General features: G+C 40.6%; 1 protein-coding gene across 1 annotated transcript in view; it reads right to left on the bottom strand.

Moving 5' to 3' along the window:
* The window catches only part of LOC128694981 (TM2 domain-containing protein 3-like), a 44,936-nt gene extending 22,170 nt beyond the window's left edge, over positions 1–22,766 (bottom strand). Inside the window, exons 1-2 of the mRNA XM_070085030.1 lie at positions 22,372–22,766; positions 1,856–1,995 (exon numbers count right to left, since the gene is read on the bottom strand). Coding sequence (XP_069941131.1) covers positions 1,856–1,995; positions 22,372–22,432 — 201 coding nt within the window. The 5' untranslated portion in view covers positions 22,433–22,766. The remainder of the gene's footprint in view (positions 1–1,855; positions 1,996–22,371) is intronic.
* Between the last annotated feature and the right edge of the window lie 649 nt (positions 22,767–23,415).

The raw sequence follows: 23,415 nt of genomic DNA, 5'->3' as shown, positions 1-23,415 counted from the left end.
AATCCTCCTTCTCCTCCTCCTCCTAATCCTCCTCCTCCTCCTCGTCCTCCTAATCCTCCTCCTCCTCCTCCTAATCCTCCTCCTCCTCCTCCTCCTAATCCTCCTCCTCCTAATCCTCCTCCTCCTCCTCCTCCTCCTCCTAATCCTCCTCCTCCTCCTAATCCTCCTCCTCCTCCTCCTAATCCTCCTCCTCCTCCTCCTCCTTATATACTTCCACATATCCAAAATATTGCTGGGACCTACAAATACTTTGTATATATGCCAAGACAATAGTAAATGGCCAAGGCAGGTGTAAATGTCCACCTGTCAATGTGATTATTAAATCACTCTGTCAGACACTGCAACACAATGGCATCTTGGTACAGAAGAGAAAACACCTTGGACAACTTTTTCAAGTGAGAACTGTTTGATCTGCAAGGGACCTGTCCTCTCAGTGGCTACATTCTCACTACTACTACTCTGCACCTCTCCTTCCCACAGTATTTAAGTCTCAACACTGTCACTTGATCTTCAGTTAGTTCCAGACTTTGGAACAGAACTTCTCCAGGCTGAGGGACTGACAACCTCAAATCTACAACTTCAAGGGTGATGGACTGATTACATCGTCTTCGCATCTCTACTACTCCCGCCTACTTTCTGTACTCGACTGAAGAAGCCTACTGTGTAGGTGAAACGTTTCGATATAAAGATACCTAACTGTTGCATATGTGTATTACCTAACCACCTGTCAATGTGTTTGTGACAATGTGAGTACAATTTCAGTATCTAATATTAGTATCAGAACAATGACTGGTTATGAAATGACAAGAACTACTATAAATTGTAATTATCAGAACATAAAAATTATATAAAATAATATGAAAAATCCTAGGTAGTAGGTTGGTAGACAGCAACCGCCCAGGGAGGTACTACCGTCCTGCCAAGTGAGTGTAAAATGAAAGCCTGTAATTGTTTTACATGATGGTAGGATTGCTGGTGTCTTTTTATTGTCTCATACACATGCAAGATTTCAGGTATGTCTTGCTACTTCTACTTACACTTAGGTCACACTACACATACATGTACAAGCATATATATACACACCCCTCTGGGTTTTCTTCTATTTTCTTTCTAGTTCTTGTTCTTGTTTATTTCTTCTTACCTCCATGGGGAAGTGGAACTGAATTCTTCCTCCGTAAGCCATGCGTGTTGTAAGAGGCGACTAAAATGCCAGGAGCAAGGGGCTAGTAACCCCTTCTCCTGTATATATTACTAAATGTAAAAGGAGAAACTTTCGTTTTTTCTTTTGGGCCACCCCGCCTCGGTGGGATACGGCCAGTGTGTTGAAAGAAAGAATACGAAAAATAGAAAAAAAGATATATCCGCAACACTTCTGCAAGCGGCAGCGCTCTATGTTGCCGCCAGGTGATCGCCAAGTGCCAACTTTGCAGCCTCATATCTCGGTAAGTACTGACCCTAATTTTTTTTTATCCTATAACACTTAGAAAAATGTGCTCTTTTTTAAAATAAAAAAATGGCCTGAGCTTGCTATCACCTGCAGCTCACAAGACTGACATCCCCACGAGCCCCTTTGGGGCGGGGCAGATGGCAGACCAGAGGCCTAGCTTCTCCCTACGAGCCCCGTGAGGGAGGGGACTGTGGCTAAGCCTGGGGACAGTTGGTCCCAAAGATGAGGGGGTACTTGTACCTCCTCCCATGGGAGACATAGGTCTCGAGATACTCCCAGATAGGGAGCCAAGGCCGGGTCACCACTACTTGGAAAAGACCCGGGCCGGGAGAGTACCGGCGAATAAAAAAAAAAAAAGTATTTGTATTTGTATTGAATTAATCATATCACACAAAACCTTGTAAATACCGAGCAATTTTCCGGCATTGTTGGTGGTCTGGAGGTGGATGGTGTGGCTCCGGTGAGGTTATTACCCGGTGATGTTGTATTTTTGTTGTTCTCCATTAATGCAGACTTGGCTTCCCTTTCTGGAGTGTCTGACACACAGCCTGAAACAGTGATGCCAGGTTAGCAGACGCCACAATTTTTGTTTTATCACATTCGTACATGTTACACATTTAAAGTATTACCAAACATGTTTTGCTAATGAGTAATAATATAAATACAGTAGACAGTCAGATAACATGTCATCTGTTAAAATGCTTTTCTTACAACATGGTTACAAAACTGCAGCATATTTTTCCTGAACATGACACAAAAAAATCATTTGACATGGTGGAGTACACGTAGCGTAAATTATGTGACGCATTGTGTTCTCTCCCCTCTGTCCCACAGTAGCATCTTGAACAGATCCTGACAAGTTTAATAAATATATGTAATCAGGATGATGCTCTTGAGCATGGTTATGATGTCAAAAGTGCAGCAATCTCCGTTCAGCTTCCAGCAATTTGTGAGAAAGAAGCCCATAACTCTTGCCTTCAAAAATTGCCTTATCACTGGCTGCCAAAATGCCGAAAAATGCTTAAAAATAAAGGTCCTGAAGATAAAGACATACAAACTATGCTATTTGCTCTTAAGTATCTGCACACTGTAGTCAAAGCATAATAGTTTTACCATCTTATGAGCAAGAGATTGTAATAACTCACTACAATGGATACATTACAAATCTTTTCATGGAACATTGCTTCCATCAGGAAGCGGTTGCCTGACTTACATCATATTAGTGCAACCAAGAATATTGATGTCATCTGTTTGCAGGAATGTAGATTGAAAGATGGTGCACCTCCACCAAACTTGCCTGGATATGCAGCTTATAACCTAAGGTCAACCAACTGTTGTGTGATGTATGTCAGAAAGAGCTTGCCACATTCACTCCTTTCCTTGCAGAGTCGAGTTAACATGCAGTATCATGGTGTCAAAGTATATGCAGGCGATTTTTCCATAAACATTTTTAATCTCTATGCCCCAGCGAACCAGCTTCGACCTGATGCTTTACCAGATCGCATCAATAGTGAACCTACCATCATTCTTGGAGATTTTAACCCTTTCAGGGTCCGTCCCGTAGATCTACGGCTTTACGTTCAGGGTCCAAACCGTAGATCTACGCCATGAGCTCAGCTCACTCTGATAAACTGTGAGTGGTACATTTGGGCCTAGATATGAGAGAATACATCTATGTGGTATGTGTGCACCACATAAAACAGATCCTGCAGCACACTGTGTATAATGAGAGAAAAAAATGAAATCATGATTTTTCGATTAAAACAGCAACTTTGCAGTGTTTTTTCGAATGTTTTTTATAGTTGTATTTGCGATTTCTTGGTCTCATTTGATAGAATGGAAGACATATTACAGAAATAGAGATGATTTTGATTGGTTTTAGCACTGGAAATGGCTTGAAACTGAGCTCAAAGTAGCAGAAATGTTAAATTTTTGCCGATATTCAAGAGTAAACAAACGACTTCACACGTCTAATACACGCCAGCTGGTGGGTCTAATATACATTCACAAATATGGTGATGATATTTATACAATTATTACAGTATTGCATAACAGTAAATCTTCTATTTTTTGGTGTGAATAAAAATTCATTATGTGAATAAAAAATCAAAATGGAATTTATTTGTAAAGCCTCAAAATATAACTAATGAACAGAGGAAATGTTAGTTTAGTGCCAGGAATGCCTACCTTGTTCATTCTGGACCCTATTTTGAAATTGGAATATTTTGAACTTTGTGTTAAATTGGCCAAATTAACAATTTCCGATCACTTTATTTTGTAGTTGAAACAGTTGACTTGGCGATTTCTTGTGCTCAATCGATAGAATAGAAGTAATACTAGTGAAATAGCTAAGAATTTGGTTGATTGGAATAATGTAATTGGCCTAAAATGGGAGTCAAAGTCGGCAAAATCGCCGATTCGTAAATATCGCTGACACATCAAAATTCGCGAGAGCATAATTTCGTCAATTTTCCACCAAATTTCGTACTTTTTGTTTTATTACCTTCACAAAAAGATTCTCTACGATTTCATAAGAAAAAATAACAAATTTTTTTTTTTTAAATTCTTGGACACTGGTGCGTGACTCCAGATTTGGGCCTTGGACCCTGAAAGGGTTAATGCCAGACATAAGAATATTGGTGGGTCTATAACAAACACCAATGGAACTAAACTAGTGAGATTGCTAAATGAGCATGATAATGTTCGAATTGTGGGCACTACTGAGCCTACTCACATATATGGTGGCATACTAGATCTGTGTCTTGGATTTAATACATCATATACGATGCATGACTCTGTCATAGTTGATGATCTTCTATCTGATCACTTCCCAAGACTAACAACTGTCAATCTTGATCACATCTCCAGCAATCAAGGAGCTAAATACAGAAGGAGGAAACTTATTCTCAAACCAGAACACAGAGACAACTTTATTAACCACTTGGATCAATGGTATAAGAATTACGAGCCCATTGGCACACAAAAATTTAATGATGATTTAATTACCACTATTGAGAGTGTTCTCACAGATCAAGTGGGCAGGAATAGGAAACAAAAACCCTCCACTATAAATAACAATAAAAACCAATGTAAATACTATAATGATCCACAGCTGCGCAATCTAACATATGCAGCTAGGAGGATTGGTAAAGCATACCGTGAATGTAGAACCCCAGACCTGCTCAGAACGTTCCAAGCTGCACTAACAAATGCAAGGAATAGAAAGGAAGAACTTAGGCAACAGGAATGGGAACAGTTTGTTAGTGGATTAAATAGGTCCACCCCTTTGAGTTCGGCTTGGAAAGGTATAAATAAAATAACCAGGAAAAAGACTGGCAATGTTGCTCATCCCTTTCCTCTTGAAAAAGCAAATGACCTCATAAATGACTGGTCCAAAACATCCAGGCATGAAAGCCTTCCATCTCATATTAGAAAAAATTTAGAGAGTACTTCTGAAGAAATGTTGAAACTGATTAATTTTATGAGCCAAAATATTGATGAGAGTGATTGCCTCTTTACCGAGTATGAATTAGATAATGCATTAACCAAAGTTCGAGCAACTGCTCCTGGAGAGGATGGTATAACCTATGATATTCTCAGAACTCTAAGGCACGTGCCTGATAACCCTTTGTTGGCACTGTATAATCTCAGTTACATTGAGGGCGTTCTTCCTACTTCCTGGACCAATAGTCTCATTGTGCCTATCCCTAAGCCCCAACAGCCTGATACATTTAGGCCGATCTCCTTAACTAGTTGTCTTTGTAAAACTTTTGAAAGAATGATGCTTAACAGACTGTACTACAGAATCAGAGATCAACTTTCCCCCTACCTCTATGGGTTCATGAAAGGTAAAAGTGTGCAGAACTGTATTTCCACCTTTCTCACTGCACACACCTCTACTAGTTTTACCACTTTTCTTGATCTAAAATCTGCATTTGATATTGCGAACAGAACCGTTATACTACATGAACTAGCCAAAATGAATATTGGTGGTAGCTTACTCTGCTGGATAATAGGATACCTGTCAAATAGAGTATCCTCTGTCCTTTACCAAGGCTTCAGAAGTGATTCTAAAGAAATGTCTTTAGGTACACCGCAGGGAGGAGTTCTTAGTCCCATGCTATTTAATATTCTGATTAATGCTCTCCTAAATGCTCTACCTGCCTCACCTAAACATATAGGTATAAGCTATGCTGATGATATCATGATCCATACAACAGGGCATAAGAAGATGAATACCATTCTTAATGAAGTTCAAGCAATTTGTAATCGACTAGGCCTCATAATATCTTCCTCTAAAACTAAGATATTAACAAGCAAACGACATCCCCCACCCATCTATTTGCAGCGTGAAATCATTAGCTACGTTAAAACTTACAGATATCTTGGTGTAGATGTACCCTTTAACAAATCCACTATACCACAACTAAACAAGAAATGTAAAGCTAGGCTAAATGCTCTCAAAGCTGTTGCTGGCTACAATCCCAACTATGGTGCAAATGTGAGAATCGTGAGAATGATGTACATAGCCTATGTTAGGTCCTTAATTGATTATGCTGCTCCCATGTTGATATTAGCTAGAGAAAGTTCTCTCCGACCCTTGGAGTTAATGCAAAATGAAGCTCTCAGGATTATTCTTGGCTGTCCCAGATCTACAAAAGTTCTTAACATGAGGAAGGAGCTTGGTATTTCTAGTATCAGTGATAGGACTGTTGAAATTAACACTGTACTCGGTATTAGAATGTTGAGAAACGAACCAGACACTGTCACAGTGAATCTTACCAAGTGTCTAGAGGTAAATACACACAGATCTAAATGGATTGTGAAAACGTGCAATTGCATTAAGTTTTATAACCTGCATGAACTGTATCACTGTAGGCAACAAGAGCATTTCACCCCTCCATGGAAGATGTGTTCATTTAATATCACATACCTACAAGTCCCTCCCAAGAAGCTCATTGCTAGTAATCCCTTCCTTAAATCTCTTGTTAGAGCAACTGCTCAAGAAGAAATTTCTCACCTAGCTGGTAGTAACAAGTTATCACAAGTTATATACACTGATGGATCTAAACAGGAGTCTTCTGGCAGGGCTGCATCTGCTCTTGTTGCCACCTCCCTAGTTAAGAACGATAATAAATTTGTTGAGTTAGGCATAAGAATTAACAACTGGGCGTCTACACTGCAAACTGAATTGTTTGCAATCCTAATGGCGCTAAAGCTAACCTATGACACTGAGCTTGACTCTATCATCATTACTGATTCTATGTCATCATTGAAGGCTCTTGGCTCATATAATGACTCCAACAACATGCTCATTGGGGAAGCCAGGTATAGATACTCAAAAATTAGGGACAAAGGAATTAATGTACAATTGCTATGGATCCCATCACACATTGGATTACTCCTTCATGATAAAGTTGATATGTTAGCCAAGAAGAGTATCGAGAAGGAGAATGTAGAATATAACTTTGGTATAACTGTGTCTAGCATTAGGATTAATATTAGGAGAGAAGTAAATAATGAAAATGATTGTTATAGGAATGCAGTTAGAAGCCTGAGTAGATCTATAACCCACTATGATAACATGAACGTAGATAAGTATGTTTATGGAGCAACTTGCAATGTGAACAGACTGACTGATGTTGTAGTGGCCAGGCTTAGGCTTGGTTACAAGTACTTCTGGCAGTTTGGGAGACACACAGATGATGATCAAACTAAATGTAAATTATGTGATCAGGCATATGGTCACTCTCTTGAACACTATGTGCTTAATTGTCCACTTATTGAGGAATACAGAGACAGACAGTATAATAACCTATGTGACATGTCAAGATATCTTATTAATGAAAATAAGATACCAGATATACTAAGCAAATTTCCTAAATTTGCTTGTAACAGATAAGTGAACTATAGATATGTAGATATAAATCCATATGTATTCCTGTTAACCCTTTGGGGCCTAGTTCCTAGGCCTTTTGTGTATCCATGTGCTCTCGTGCTACCGTCCACAGGATGGATATGGGGTGCACAATAAACTAGCCACTTCGGTGGCAAAATCTCTAAATGTCCCACAGTGAGTCTCAAGGTGACTCCATTGTCTTACAGGCTAGTGGATAAGTATGTGTGAGCCAGTGGATGAGTGTGTGTGTGTGAGCCAGTGGATGAGTGTGTGTGAGCCAGTGGATGAGTGTGTGTGAGCCAGTGGATGAGTATGTGAGAGCCAGTGTATGAGAGTAAGTGAGCCAGTGGATGAGTGTGTGTGTGTGAGCCAGTGGATGAGTGTATGTGAGCCAGTGGATGAGTGTGTGTGAGCCAGTGGATGAGTGTATGTGAGCCAGTGGATGAGTGTGTGTGAGCCAGTGGATGAGTGTATGTGAGCCAGTGGACGAGTGTGTGTGAGCCAGTGGATGAGTGTATGTGTGAGCCAGTGGATGAGTGTGTGTGTGAGCCAGTGGATGAGTGTGAGTCAGTGCATGAGAGCATGAAACACAGCGTATGAGAGCATGAAACACAGTATATGAGAGCATGAAATACAGTGTATAAGAGCATGAAACACAGTGTATGAGAGCATGAAACACAGTGTATGAGAGCATGAAACACAGTGTATGAGAGCATGAAACAGTGTATGAGAGCATGAAACACAGTGTATGAGAGCATGAAACACAGTATATGAGAGCATGAAACACAGTGTATGAGAGCATGAAACACAGTGTATGAGAGCATGAAACACAGTGTATGAGAGCATGAAACACAGTGTATGAGAGCATGAAACACAGTGTATAAGAGCATGAAACACAGTATATGAGAGCATGAAACACAGTGTATGAGAGCATGAAACACAGTGTATGAGAGCATGAAACACAGTGTATGAGAGCATGAAATACAGTGTATGAGAGCATGAAACAGTGTATGAGAGCATGAAACACAGTGTATGAGAGCATGAAACACAGTGTATGAGAGCATGAAACACAGTGTATGAGAGCATGAAATACTGTGTATGAGAGCATGAAACACAGTGTATGAGAGCATGAAATACAGTGTATGAGAGCATGAAACACAGTGTATGAGAGCATGAAACACAGTGTATGAGAGCATGAAATACAGTGTATGAGAGCATGAAACACAGTGTATGAGAGCATGAAATACAGTGTATGAGAGCATGAAACACAGTGTATGAGAGCATGAAACACAGTGTATGAGAGCATGAAACACAGTGTATGAGAGCATGAAATACAGTGTATGAGAGCATGAAATACAGTGTATGAGAGCATGAAACACAGCATATGAGAGCATGAAACACAGTGTATGAGAGCATGAAACAGTGTATGAGAGCATGAAACACAGTGTATGAGAGCATGAAATACAGTGTATGAGAGCATGAAACACAGTGTATGAGAGCATGAAATACAGTGTATGAGAGCATGAAACACAGTGTATGAGAGCATGAAACACAGTGTTGTCAGCATAGTTGCTGATCCCTGTATTCCCTGTATTATATAGCATAGCATATTAGTATCATCCATGTGCTTTAGACACGAGACCCCTCGTAGGCCTGTGGCTTTGTGTGACGTCACGGGATGCACACGAGGAGGCCCATTCCTCTGTCCCGGCCTCACTCGGCGGCAGACGATCCAGGCGTAGACAGGCAAGGCAGCTGGGGCTCCATCCCTCATCTCAGTCTGACAATACATTTACCATCCTACAAGTGTGTCTACTTTCAACCTACGATATCTCCATTAAAGAACCCTTTACGATAAATGGTGGCATCGGAGGGCCTGTAATTCTGACGATTACAGCGATTTCTGGAGATAAAATTTCGACCAGCAAGACGGCCATTTCGTGTCACCAGTAGGCCTATCGACTACCGAGATTCACCCATCCAGCTACCTCAAGCCAGCTACTCTACCAGCTTCTACATTATTCACTGGTCAGTCTCTTTGTATTAGTGTTTCCTGCTTTTTTTGCATCACTCACGAGGGGTTGACCCGAGTTTGCAAAATAAGCCAGTTTCCAGTCTGTGGTGGGGGAGTCAGAACAACCGAGTCCAGTCCAGCCTAGCCTACTCCATCCAATTATTTTGCCTGCCAAGCCAGCTTCCACCCCTGCTGTTCTCATCGTGTGAAGTTATCAAGCTATTCTGTGTGAAGGGTTAAGATAAGCCAGCTAGCAACTAACCCAGGTGTCTTACCCCAGTACTCGAGCAAGCCACTTGAGTAGTCTTCATCGCTTGTGATTCAAGCTCCAAGCATTCTGAGTGCTCTTTTTCATCCTTGTGGTGTTGTAGTATTTCGTGGGTTTATTTTAAGCCAGGCGGCAGTGTGGGTGTTCTCTGTGAGGCTTACGACGTTCAACCCATAAGCCCAGCCAACCACGATCACGTGTGCCTTTACGATAGTGTATGAGAGCATGAAATACAGTGTATGAGAGCATGAAACAGTGTATGAGAGCATGAAACACAGTGTATGAGAGCATGAAACACAGTGTATGAGAGCATGAAACACAGTGTATGAGAGCATGAAACACAGTGTATGAGAGCATGAAACACAGTGTATGAGAGCATGAAACACAGTGTATGAGAGCATGAAACAGTGTATGAGAGCATGAAACAGTGTGTGAGAGCATGAAACAGTGTATGAGAGCATGAAACACAGTGTATGAGAGCATGAAACACAGTGTATGAGAGCATGAAACACAGTATATGAGAGCATGAAACACAGTATATGAGAGCATGAAACACAGTATATGAGAGCATGAAACACAGTATATGAGAGCATGAAACACAGTGTATTATATACTGTATTATTATAATAAAGTAAACTAGAGAAAAGAAAATGTTAAGTAAGAGAAAATACATTTACAGTACTGTACAGCATTTATCAATACTGTAAGTTTATGTCATATATTTACATCAGTACTGTCTCATGTGATATAAAACACGGTAGATGTTATACGTATTACTAACACTAGACATCAAAAATGAAAAGATAATGTGAAAAAGAAATTCATAAATAATATACAGGTATGCATTGATAATGAAGAAGTACCAATATGATTTCTTGTTTACAATGATCCTTACTCTGGATTCATTTATCTTGAAGTGGCAGGCAACTGCAGCTGCACACCTCAATCTATGGTACACATCAAGCAATTCAACCTTTTCTTGTATGTCATGACTTTTCTCTGCTTCTTGGGAGCACTTCTAGCATCACTAGTACCACTTTGTATGGTTCCCATGGTGTTACTTCCAGCATCACTAGTAGCACTTTCTATGGTTCCCATGGTGTTACTTCCAGCATCACTAGTGGCACTTGGTATGACTCCCATGGTGTTACTCCCAGCATCACTAGTACCACTTTCTATGGTTCCCATGGTGTTACTTCCAGCATCACTAGTGGCACTTTGTATGACTCCCATGGTGTTACTTCCAGCATCACTAGTACCACTTTCTATGGTTCCCATGGTGTTACTTCCAGCATTACTAGTGGCACTTGGTATGGCTCCCATGGTGTTATTTCCAGCATCACTAGTAGCACTTTGTATGGCTTCCATGGTGTTACTTCCAGCATCACTAGTACCACTTTCTATGGTTCCCATGGTGTTACTTCTAGCATCACTAGTGGCACTTTGTATGACTCCCATGGTGTTACTTCCAGCATCACTAGTACCACTTTCTATGGTTCCCATGGTGTTACTTCCAGCATCACTAGTGGCACTTGGTATGGCTCCCATGGTGTTACTTCCAGCATCACTAGTGGCACTTTGTATGACTCCCATGGTGTTACTTCCAGCATCACTAGTACCACTTTCTATGGTTCCCATGGTGTTACTTCCAGCATTACTATTGGCACTTGGTATGGCTCCCATGTTGTTATTCAAGGTTTACGATATTGCAATAAACATGATGAAAAATACACAAGAACCATGAGAGATCACTTTTACTGTGGTATGTACTAATTTTCTAGGTAGTAGGTTGGTAGACAGCAACCACCCAGGGAGGTACTACTGTCCTGCCAAGTGAGTGTAAAACGAAAGCCTGTAATTGTTTTACATGATAGTAGGATTGCTGGTGTCTTCTGTCTGTCTCATAAATATGCAAGATTACAGGTATGTCTTGCTACTTCTTCTTACACTTAGGTCACACTACACATACATGTACAAGCATATATATACACACCCCTCTGGGTTTTCTTCCATTTTCTTTCTAGTTCTTGTTCTTGTTTATTTCCTCTTATCTCCATGGGGAAGTGGAACAGAATTCTTCCTCCATAAGCCATGCGTGTTGTAAGAGGCAACTAAAATGCCGGGAGCAAGGGGCTACTAACCCCTTCTCCTGTATATATTACTAAATGTAAAAGGAGACGCTTTCGTTTTTCCTTTTGGGCTACCCCGCCTCAGTGGGATACGGCCAAAGTGTTAAAAGAAAGAAGATGTACTAATTTACTGAAGAGACGAACTGCTCAAACAGAGATTCTTAGCATCACACGTCATTTTAAGTGAATGTACTTGCAACACTTGAGCTCAATGCAATACCAACAGAAGGCAGCTATGAAATTATAACAGCTGTACAGTAGGTACTACAGTTAATTTTATGCAATTATGATTTAATATTTCATCTTTACACTTGTTTATATTTTTCTCGACTATGAATGGTGCCACATACAATCTCTAAGTGTTTGTATACGTAAGTTCTAATAAATTTTAATTTTTTGAAATAGATTTGCGTATACTTTATGCTAGTAAATGATAAAAAAGACTAGTATCTACATACAGTAGGGCCCCCCTTCTACAGCAGGTTAGGTTCCAGGCTACTGCCATAAAGCGAAAATTGCCAAAAAGTGAATCACACTTTTTTTTAATTTATAAATGCATACAAATATTTCGTAACATATTTACACTATCATATATTAAGTTAACAATAGAACTAGGCATTAAAAACAACAAAAACGTAAAATACACATACAGTACACTCATTACTTACCTTAAAATATTTGTAGTCTTAATGTAAGGTGAGAGGTAAGTAGTATTTATTGTAGGAAGTTAGGTGTTTTAGCTCGCCTGGCTACCACACCTACACAAAATATAAAACATTTAAAGCCCCCTAGAGTATTTATTACTTATTTTGTTATCAATATTATTATCATCAACATACCTTGTTCACCAAGTTTAATCATTTCTAACAACTACCCTTCAAATCAAATCAAATCAAATCAGATTTTACTTCTTTACTAAGGTTACAATGAGTGTTTCCATTTCATAACTTGATTGATACAAAGAAAGCTACTATTATGCCGAGAAATTTCAGGCAGACTTAACAATACTTAAAGACTACTTAAGTCTAGACAAGTGGAGAGTGATAATTACAAATATTTAATATTTTATCCAATTATTAATATGAGGTAGTACAATTAATGATACAGACATACATTTTTAAGATTGTAATAATGGTTTAATAGTTAGGGGATAATAAAATATTTGGGAGAGTTGCTTTAAATTTGCTTAAAGTTTAGCATATTGTGGGTATGGTTGTTACTGAGATATGAGATGATTTTTGAGTATAGTCCTAAACTAATTAGTGGGCAGGGGACCTCTTGCTGTTTTGAGCAGAGAGTTCCAGATCTTCAAGCCCTTTATATGCACTACATTTTTGCAGTGTGAGACGGACACGATGGATGTAAAAAAGTTTTTGTGCCTTGTGTTATTCCTGTGTGTTCTGTTGAAGCTGTCTAGGAGAAATTTGAGTGGAGGGTTGATATTGGAGTTTATTGTTCTGTGTATACAGTGGACCCCCGCTTAACGATCACCTCCCAATGCAACCAATTATGTAAGTGTATTTATGTAAGTGCGTTTGTACGTGTATGTTTGGGGGTCTGAAATGGACTAATCTACTTCACAATATTCCTTATGGGAACAAATTCGGTCAGTACTGGTACCTGAACATACTTCTGGAGTGAAAAAATATTGTTAACCGGGGGTCCACTGTATATAGTAGGCACAATAATAACTGTGTATATTTTGTCTTAATATTAACCCTTTGAGGGTCGACAGGCCCTCTCCGAGACTTGTTCTCAGGGTCAGCCAAATTTAAAAAAAAAATTATTTATTCTTATGAAAAGATAGAGAATCTTTTCCCGATCATAATGACACCAAAAGTATGAAATTTGATGGAAAACTTATGGAATTATGCTCTCACGAAGTTAGCGGTCTCGACGATATTTACGCATCGGTGATTTTGCCCACTTTGAGCCCAATTTTCAGCCAATTCCAGTGTACTAGTCGACAAAAATCATAACTATTTCTCTAGAACTCCATTTTTTCTATTGAATGAGTACAAGAAACCACCCATTTACTGATTTCAACTATCCAATACAGTGGTCAGAATTTACCAATTTTGTCAATTTCACACAAATTTCAAAAGATGCCAATTTCCAAATAGGGTCCAGAATAAACAAGAAAGACATTCCTGGCACTAAAATAACTTTTCCTCTGTTCGTTAGTCACATCCCCAGGCCCCTCTTACATTTCTTTGGCTTTCCACTTTCAATTTTTATTCTTACAAAAAATAGAAGATTTACTGTTATGCAGACTGCTGCATTAGTGTAGAAATGGTATAAATAACATCAGCGCACTTGTGAAAGAATATTAGACTCACCAGTTGACGTGTATTGGACGCTTGGCATGATTTGTTTACTTTTGAACTTCAGTAAAAATCGAATATTTCTGCTACTTTGAGCTCAATTTCAAGGTACTTTTCATTGTAAAACCAGTCAAAATCATCTCAATTTCTGTAATATGTCTTCCATTCTATAAAATGAGACCAAGAAAACTAGAATACAACAATAAATACCATACGAAAATACAGTGCAAAGTCGTTGTTTTATTCCAAAAACACCGTCAAAGTTTTTTTTTTCTCATTATGCACTGTGTGCTGCAGGATTTTTTTTATACTGCGCACACTGACCACAGATCCATTCTTTCATATGTATGCCTACCAGCTTTCTCCCACTAGATCTGAGGGTGCTAGAATTTAGGCGTACTAGTATGTCAAAAACCCTGGGTCGTAAGCCGTACTAGTACGGCCGAAACCCTCAAAGGGTTAAGTAAGTTCAAGCTTCTGAAGAGTGGTGGGGTGTGTTGTCTGGCACAGGAGTTTGTGATCACCTGTACTGCCACTTTTTATTGGGTTATTAAAGGTTTAAAGTAATTAGCCATGGTAGATCCCCAAGCACAAATACCACAGGAGAGGTAAGGGTATATTAGAGAGTGATATAAAGTGAGGAGCACCATTTGGGGTACATAGTATCGTATCTTGGAAAAGATACTGTTTTGGAAACTTTCTTAGCTATATACAGGATGTGGGGCTGAAATTTTAGATTAAAGTCAAAGAAATTTGCCCTCAGTGTGTCTTGTAATGGGTGAATCATTTATCGATATATTTAGCTAGATATTTAATGCTCTGTTTCCAAAAAGCATGAAGTAGGTTTTGTCTGCATTGAAAGTTTGCTGGTCGTCATCCAGTTTGATATTTTTTGTAGCTCGCTCAGATGTCACTGTAAACAAGAGTGAATGAGTAAACAAGAGAGATGCAGAGAATGTAAACAAACATGAATACGTATTAATTCCTGTCCACTTACGGCTCATACACGTCCATTTCACACATGTCTGTGAAGCTTTTACCACAATACAAACACTTTACATTGTGTACAAGTTGTTTTCATGTTGGTGCACCAGAATAAACAAACAGCACTACTCCCATTTTTATGCATGTATTATGTTTATGATGTGTAACGTGTTTCTTATATAATTTTAAAAAAATATTGTAGATGAATTAATGGAAATGTCTATATTAACATAATATATGATATTTAAAGCACCCTAGAATGATTATCATTATGTATTATTATTATGGCATTTTCAACACTAATGACACACTCTTACTGATTTTAATGTGTACCTGCATGCCAGCATAGTATGAAAGTTTATTTAGGTACAGATACACATAAGTATAATTATCCAAGTATGTGTACAACCTCTCCTCACTTAGCGACATACTCATTTACCAATGACTCGAACTTACAACAGGCTCTCTGACCAGTATGCATACCTAAATAATGTATATTAGAGCTCATTTCCTCTATTCTATTTACTACAATATACAGTACACTATTGTGTAAACATTTAAAAAATATACTAAAAATGTTATAAATGGTGCAATATCAAAGATGAGTGACATAAACCCACTACGACTAATTCTTTTACCGATGTGGTATTAGGAACACAACTCCATTGCTAAGTGAGGAGAGGTTGTATGTGTACAAAATATGCAATAACTTTAAAACACTTGAAATTTTGGAAAGTTCCAGACATAACGGAGAGACGTGGAGCTCACAGAGGATGTAAACAGATTGACAAAGCTCCTGGAGACTGAAACATTGCCACAATAAAATGTAACACCAGTTGCACTTGTGTCCCTTTACCTAACATATTGCCAGTAATTCTACCAACATTATTAAACAAGAAAGTTTACTGATAACACCAAAATAGCCCGTCAAATTAATTCTGATGAGGACAGTAGAGTTCTGCAGGAAGATCTAAATAGACTAAGGCAACAGTCAGAGAAATGGCAGATGCAGTTTAATATAGACAAATGCAAAGTTCTAAGTGTTGGAAAGAAAAATAACCATGACACTCATAAACTAAATAATGTAGCTCTTAATATCACTGATCACAAAAAAGATTTAGGAGTTTTAATTGCAGTATTCTAAAGCCCAAATAACAGTTTACCTGGAGAGAGTTCAGGGGGTCAACACCCCCACAGCCCGGTCTGTGACCAGGCCTCATGGTGAATCAGAGCTTGATCAACCAGGCTGTTACTGCTGGCTGCATGCAATCCAACGCACGAGCCACAGCCCGGCTGGTCAGGTACCGACTTTAGGTGCTTCTCCAGTGCCTGCTTGAAGACAGCCAGGGGTCTATTGGTAATCCCCTTTATGTATGCTGGGAGGCAGTTGAACAGTCTCGGGTCCCTAACACTTATTGTATGGTCTCTTAACCTGCTTTTCATTGGGGGGATGTTGCATCATCTGCCGAGTCTTTTGCTTTCGTTGTGAGCTATTTTTGTGTGCAAGTTCGGTAGTAGTCCCTCTAGGATTTTCCAGGTGTATATAATCATGTATCTCTCCCGCCTGCATTCCAGGGAGTACAGGTTCAGGAACTTCAAGTGCTTCCAGTAATTGAGGTGTTTTATCTCCGTTATGTGCGCCATGAAGGTTCTCTGTACATTTTCTAGGTCAGCAATTTCACCTGCCTTGAAAGGTGCTGTTAGTGTGCAATATTCCAGCCTAGATAGAACAAGTGACCTGAAGAGTGTCATCATAGGCTTGGCATCCCTAGTTTCGAAGGTTCTCATTATCCATCCTGTCATTTTTCTAGCAGATGCGATTGATACAATGTTATGGTCCTTGAAGGTGAGATCCTCCAACATGATCACTCCCAGGTCTTTGACATTGGTTTTTCGCTCTATTTTGTGGCCAGAATTTGTTTTGTACTCTGATGAAGTTTTAATTTCCTCATGTTTACATTATCGGAGTAATTGAAATTTCTCATCGTTGAACTTCATATTGTTTTCTGCAGCCCACTGAAAGATTTGGTTGATGTCTGCCTGGGGCCTTGCAGTGTCTGCAATGGAAGGCACTGTCATGCAGATTCAGGTGTCATCTGCAAAGGAAGACACGGTGCTGTGGCTGACATCCTTGTCTATGTCAGATATGAGGATGAGAAACAAGATGGGAGCTAGTACTGTGCCTTGAGGAACAGAGCTTTTCACTGTAGCCACCTCAGACTTTACTCTGTTGACTACTACTCTTTGTGTTCTGTTTGTGAGGAAATTATAGACCCATCTACAAACTTTTCCTGCTATTCCTTTGGCACGCATTTTGTGCACTATTATGCCATGGTGACACTTGTTGAAGGCTTTTGCAAAGTCTGTATATATTACATCTGCATTCTTTTTGTCTTCTAGTGCATCTAGGACCTTGTCGTAGTGATCCAGTAGTTGGGAAAGACGAGTGAACTGCTCTAAACCCATGTTGCCATGGGTTGTGTAATTGATGGGTATCTAGATGGGACCCTTTCAAAGATTTTTATATGGGATGTTAGTGCTATTGGTCTGTAGTTCTTTGCTATTGCTTTACTGCCCCCTTTGTGAAGTGAGGCTATGTCTGTTGTTTTTAGTAATTGTGGGACAACCCCCGTGTCCATGCTCCCTCTCCATAGGATGGTAAAAGCTCGTGATAGGGGCTTCTTGCAGTTCTTGATGAAAACGGAGTTCCACGAGTCTGGCCCTGGGGCAGAGTGCATGGGTATGTCATTTATGACCTGTTCGAAGTCATTTAGCATCAGGATAACATCAGATAGGCTTGTGTTTACCAAATTCTGTGGCTCTCTCAAAAAATTCATTTTGATCTTCGACTCTCAGTCTGGTTAGCAGCTTGCTAAAAACTGAGTCATACTGAGACTTGAATAGCTCACTCATTCCCTTGCTGTCATCTGTGTAGGACCCATCTTGTTTAAGTAGGGGCCCAATAATGGATGTTGTTCTCGACTTTGATTTGGCAAAAGAAAAGAAATACTTTGGGTTTCTTTCGATTTCATTTATGACTTTTAGTTCTTCCCACGATTCCTGTTCGCAATAAAGCAAACAGTCCATAAACCATACCCCCGGCCGTGATTGAACCCGCGGTCATAGAGTCTCAAAACTCCAGCCCGTCGCGTTAGCCACTAGACCAGCTAGCCACAATAAGATTCATCCAACTATGTATATTTCTACACCATAGGAAAGTTAGCACAGGCACCTCTGTGACCACAAATGCAAGTTTTTACAGACGAATCTCCAGCTAGCGTGACCGTGACGAACTCTAGCTCAAGTCCCTTCACTGCCATCAACATGACTCAAGAAATCGTAATGACACGATTGCAAATAAACCATACCCCCGGCCGGGATTGAACCCGCGGTCATAGAGTCTCAAAACTCCAGCCCGTCGCGTTAGCCACTAGACCAGCTAGCCACAATAAGATTCATCCAACTAGGTATATTTCTACACCATAGGAAAGTTAGCACAGGCACCTCTGTGACCACAAATGCAAGTTTTTACAGACGAATCTCCAGCTAGCGTGGCCGTGACGAACTCTAGCTCAAGTCCCTTCACTGCCGTCAACATGACTCAAGAAATCGTAATGACACGATTGCAAATAAACCATACCCCCGGCCGGGATTGAACCCGCGGTCATAGAGTCTCAAAACTCCAGCCCGTCGCGTTAGCCACTAGACCAGCTAGCCACAATAAGATTCATCCAACTAGGTATATTTCTACACCATAGGAAAGTTAGCACAGGCACCTCTGTGACCACAAATGCAAGTTTTTACAGACGAATCTCCAGCTAGCGTGGCCGTGACGAACTCTAGCTCAAGTCCCTTCACTGCCGTCAACATGACTCAAGAAATCGTAATGACACGATTGCAAATAAACCATACCCCCGGCCGGGATTGAACCCGCGGTCATAGAGTCTCAAAACTCTAGCCCGTCATGTTAGCCACTAGACCAGCCAGCCACAATAAGATTCATCCAACTAGGTATATTTCTACACCATAGGAAAGTTAGCACAGGCACCTCTGTGACCACAAATGCAAGTTTTTACAGACGAATCTCCAGCTAGCGTGGCCGTGACGAACTCTAGCTCAAGTCCCTTCACTGCCGTCAACATGACTCAAGAAATCGTAATGACACGTCACGGCCACGCTAGCTGGAGATTCGTCTGTAAAAACTTGCATTTGTGGTCACAGAGGTGCCTGTGCTAACTTTCCTATGGTGTAGAAATATACCTAGTTGGATGAATCTTATTGTGGCTAGCTGGTCTAGTGGCTAACGCGACGGGCTGGAGTTTTGAGACTCTATGACCGCGGGTTCAATCCCGGCCGGGGGTATGGTTTATTTGCAATCGTGTCATTACGATTTCTTGAGTCATGTTGACGGCAGTGAAGGGACTTGAGCTAGAGTTCGTCACGGCCACGCTAGCTGGAGATTCGTCTGTAAAAACTTGCATTTGTGGTCACAGAGGTGCCTGTGCTAACTTTCCTATGGTGTAGAAATATACCTAGTTGGATGAATCTTATTGTGGCTAGCTGGTCTAGTGGCTAACGCGACGGGCTGGAGTTTTGAGACTCTATGACCGCGGGTTCAATCCCGGCCGGGGGTATGGTTTATTTGCAATCGTGTCATTACGATTTCTTGAGTCGAGTCAAAGCAAACAGTATTCTTGGGTTCATGTCAAGAAGTATAAATAACAGGAGTCCTCAGGTTATTCTTCAACTTTATATATAGTTAGTCAGGACTCATTTAGATTATGCTGTACAGTTCTGGTCACCATATTACAGAATGTATATAAATGCACTGGAAAACGTACAGAGGAGGATGACAAAGCTGATCCCATGTATCAGAAATCTTCCCTATGAGGATAGACTGAGGGCCCTGAATCTGCACTCTCTAGAAAGGCGTAGAATTAGGGAGGATATGATTGAGGTGTATAAATGGAAAGCAAGAATAAATGAAGGAGATGTAAACTTTTTTTTTATTATTTAACACATCACCCGATTCCCACCAAGGCAGGGCGGCCCGAAAAAGAAAAACTTTCACCATCATTCACTCCATCACTGTCTTTCCAGAGGGGTGCATTACACTACAGTTATAAAACTGCAACATTAACACCCCTCCCAGAGTGTAGACACTGTACTTCCCATCTCCAGGACTCAAGTCCGGCCTGCCAGTTTCCCTGAATCCCTTCATAAATGTTACTTTGCTCACACTCCAACAGCACGTCAAGTATTAAAAACCATTTGTCTCTATTCACTCCTATCAAAAACACTCACGCACACTTGCTGGAAGTCCAAGCCCCTCACACACAAAACCTCCTTTACCCCCTCCCTCCAACCCTTTCTAGGCTGACCCCTACCCCACCTTCCCTCCACTACAGATTTATACACTCTCGAAGTCATTCTGTTTTGTTCTATTCTCTGTACATGTCCGAACCACCTCAACAACCCCTCCTCAGCCCTCTGGACAATAGTTTTGGTAATCCCACACCTTCTCCTAATTTCCAAACTAAAAATTCTATGCATTATATTCACGCCACACATTCCCCTCAGACATGACATCTCAACTGCCTCCAGCCTTCTCGTTGCAACATTCATCACCTATGCTTCACACCCATACAAGAGTGTTGGTAAAACTATACTCTCATACATTCCCCTCTTTGGTTCCACAAAGTTCTTTGTCTGCACAGACTCCTAAGTGCACCACTCACCCTTTTCCCCTCATCAATTCTATGAATCACCTCCTCCTTCATAGACCCATCTGCTGACACGTCCACTCCTAAATATCTGAATACATTCACCTCCTCCATACTCTCTCCCTCCAACATGATATCCAGTCTTTCATCACCTAATCTTTTTGTTATCCTCATAACCTTACTCTTTCCTATATTCACTTTTAATTTTCTTCTCTTACATACCCCACCAAATTCATCCACCAACCTCTGCAACTTCTCTTCAGAATCTCCCAAAAGCACAGTGTCATCAGCAATGAGCAACTGTGACAACTCCCACTTTGTGTTTGATTCTTTATCTTTCAGCTCCACACCTCTTCCCAAGACTCTCGCATTTACTTCTCTTACAACCCCATCTATAAATATATTGAACAACCACGGCGACATCACACATCCTTGTCTAAGGCCTACTTTTACTGGGAAATAATCTACCTCTTTCCTACATACTCTAACTTGAGCCTCACTATCCTCGTAAAAACTCTTCACTGCTTTTAACCTATCTCCTATACCATACACCTGCAATATCTGCCACATTGCCCCCCTATACATCCTGTCATATGCCTTTTCGAAATCAAAAAATGCCACAAAACTTCCTTACACTTATCTAAATACTGTTCACCCATATGTTCCACTGTAAACACCTGGTCCACACACCCCCTACCTTTCCTAAAGCCTCCTTGTTCATCTGCTATCCTACTCTCCATCTTACTCTTAATTCTTTCAATAATAACTCTACCATACACTTTACCAGGTATACTCAACAGACTTATTCCCCAATAGTTTTTGCACTCTTTTTTTTATCCCCTTTGCCTTTATACAAAGGAACTATGCATGCTCTCTGCCAGTCCCTAGGTACCTTACCCTCTTACATACATTTATTAAATAATAACACCAACCACTCCAAAACTATATTCCCAAGACAGGACTCACAGCAATAGTTTCAAGTTGGAAAAATGTAGACTTAGAAAGGATATAGGAAAGCACTAGTTTGGTAACAGAGTTGTGGATGAGTGGAACAAACTGCTGAGTACCATCGTTGAAGCTAAAATGTTGTGTAGTTTCAAAAAATACATGATGGGGTGGGAGTTGGACCTGACTGGCTTGGGCCAGTAGGTGACTAGGCCCTGCCTAGCATGGGCCAGTAGGCCTGCTGCAGTGCTCCTGGCCCATAGAGGGCTCCAACTTCATCCTATTCCTTATATATATGTCTCATAATATAAATTCTTTAAAATGAGGTGAGGCAGGTAACAACTCTTGGTCTGTAAATAATGACATGAAATCTTAACCTAACCTTGTAAAATATTGTGTAAATAAAGAAAGAGGAACAAATATATATTTATATTCTTGTTGAAACACTAAACCCACAGGGGCCACGCAGTTTAAGGTAATTAGGATTGATCAGAAGACCAAAGAAGCTCCATCTCCCAGGATCAAGAACCGCTGAGCAGCTTGAAAGCAGCAACCTGAAAGTGAGTCAACTGTTATGAGAGTACAGCTCCACATCCCTGGAAGCAAAGCCCTGAGGGAAGCAAGTGTAATATACTTACGAGTGAATATGAGAGACAAGAGAAGGCAGGAGAGCCTAACTAGACCTGCTCTGTCATTCATGGTGACACAACACTGCTACATCTCACTACACACTGATCGACTCTCTTCTTTACTCTTCCTCCTCCTCCTCTTCTTCCTCTTTATCTTCTTTCTTATTCTCACTTCACTCAGGAATGTTGCAAAGCTTCAAGCTCCTCTCCACGCTCCTAGTGCAGCTTTTTTTGTCTCTATTAAGTTGCTACACTCTACTTATTTTTACTATTCTTCTTCGTCTTCTTTATCTTCGTCCTCTTCTCCCCTTCTTCCTCCTCTTCGTCTTCTTGGTTGAGTTAAGAAGTTCTCTGGCAGGTGTTGCTGTTGTTGTTGTTAGGGTTGTTAAGGGACCTCAAAACTTATACCTTACTCAGCTTACCTTGACTGACAGAAACTGAGGGGAACTGAGAGACTGAGGGGAAACTGAGACTGAGAGGAAACTGAAAGACTGAGGGGAACTGAGAGACTGAGGGGAAACTGAGAGACTGAGGGTAACTGAGAGACTGAGGGGAACTGAGAGACTGAGAGATTGAAGTGAAACTGAGAGACTGAGGGGAACTGAGAGACTGAGGGAAAATTGAGAAACTGAGGGCAACTGAGAGACTGAGGGGAAACTGAGAGACTGAGGGGAAACTGAGGGGAACTGAGAGACTGAGGGGAACTGAGAGACTGAGAGATTGAAGTGAAACTGAGAGACTGAGGGGAACTGAGAGACTGAGGGGAAATTGAGAAACTGAGGGCAACTGAGAGACTGAGGGGAAACTGAGAAACTAAGAGACTGAGGGGAAACTGAGAAACTGAATGGAACTGAGAGACTGAGGGGAAACTGAGAAACTGAGGGGAACTGAGAGACTGAGGGGAACCTGAGAGCCTGAGGTGAAACTGAGAGACTGAGGGGAAAGTGAGAGACTGAGGGGAAGCTGAGAGACAGAGGGGAAACTGAGAGATTGAATGGAAACTTAGAGACTGAGGTGAAACTGAGAGACTGAGGGGAAGCTGAGAAAGTGAGG

The sequence above is a fragment of the Cherax quadricarinatus genome, chromosome 14 (assembly GCF_038502225.1).
Source record: "Cherax quadricarinatus isolate ZL_2023a chromosome 14, ASM3850222v1, whole genome shotgun sequence".
Lineage (NCBI taxonomy): Eukaryota > Metazoa > Arthropoda > Malacostraca > Decapoda > Parastacidae > Cherax > Cherax quadricarinatus.
The sequence above is the reverse complement of the archived record's forward strand: the minus strand, read 5'-3'. Positions and strand labels throughout refer to the sequence as shown.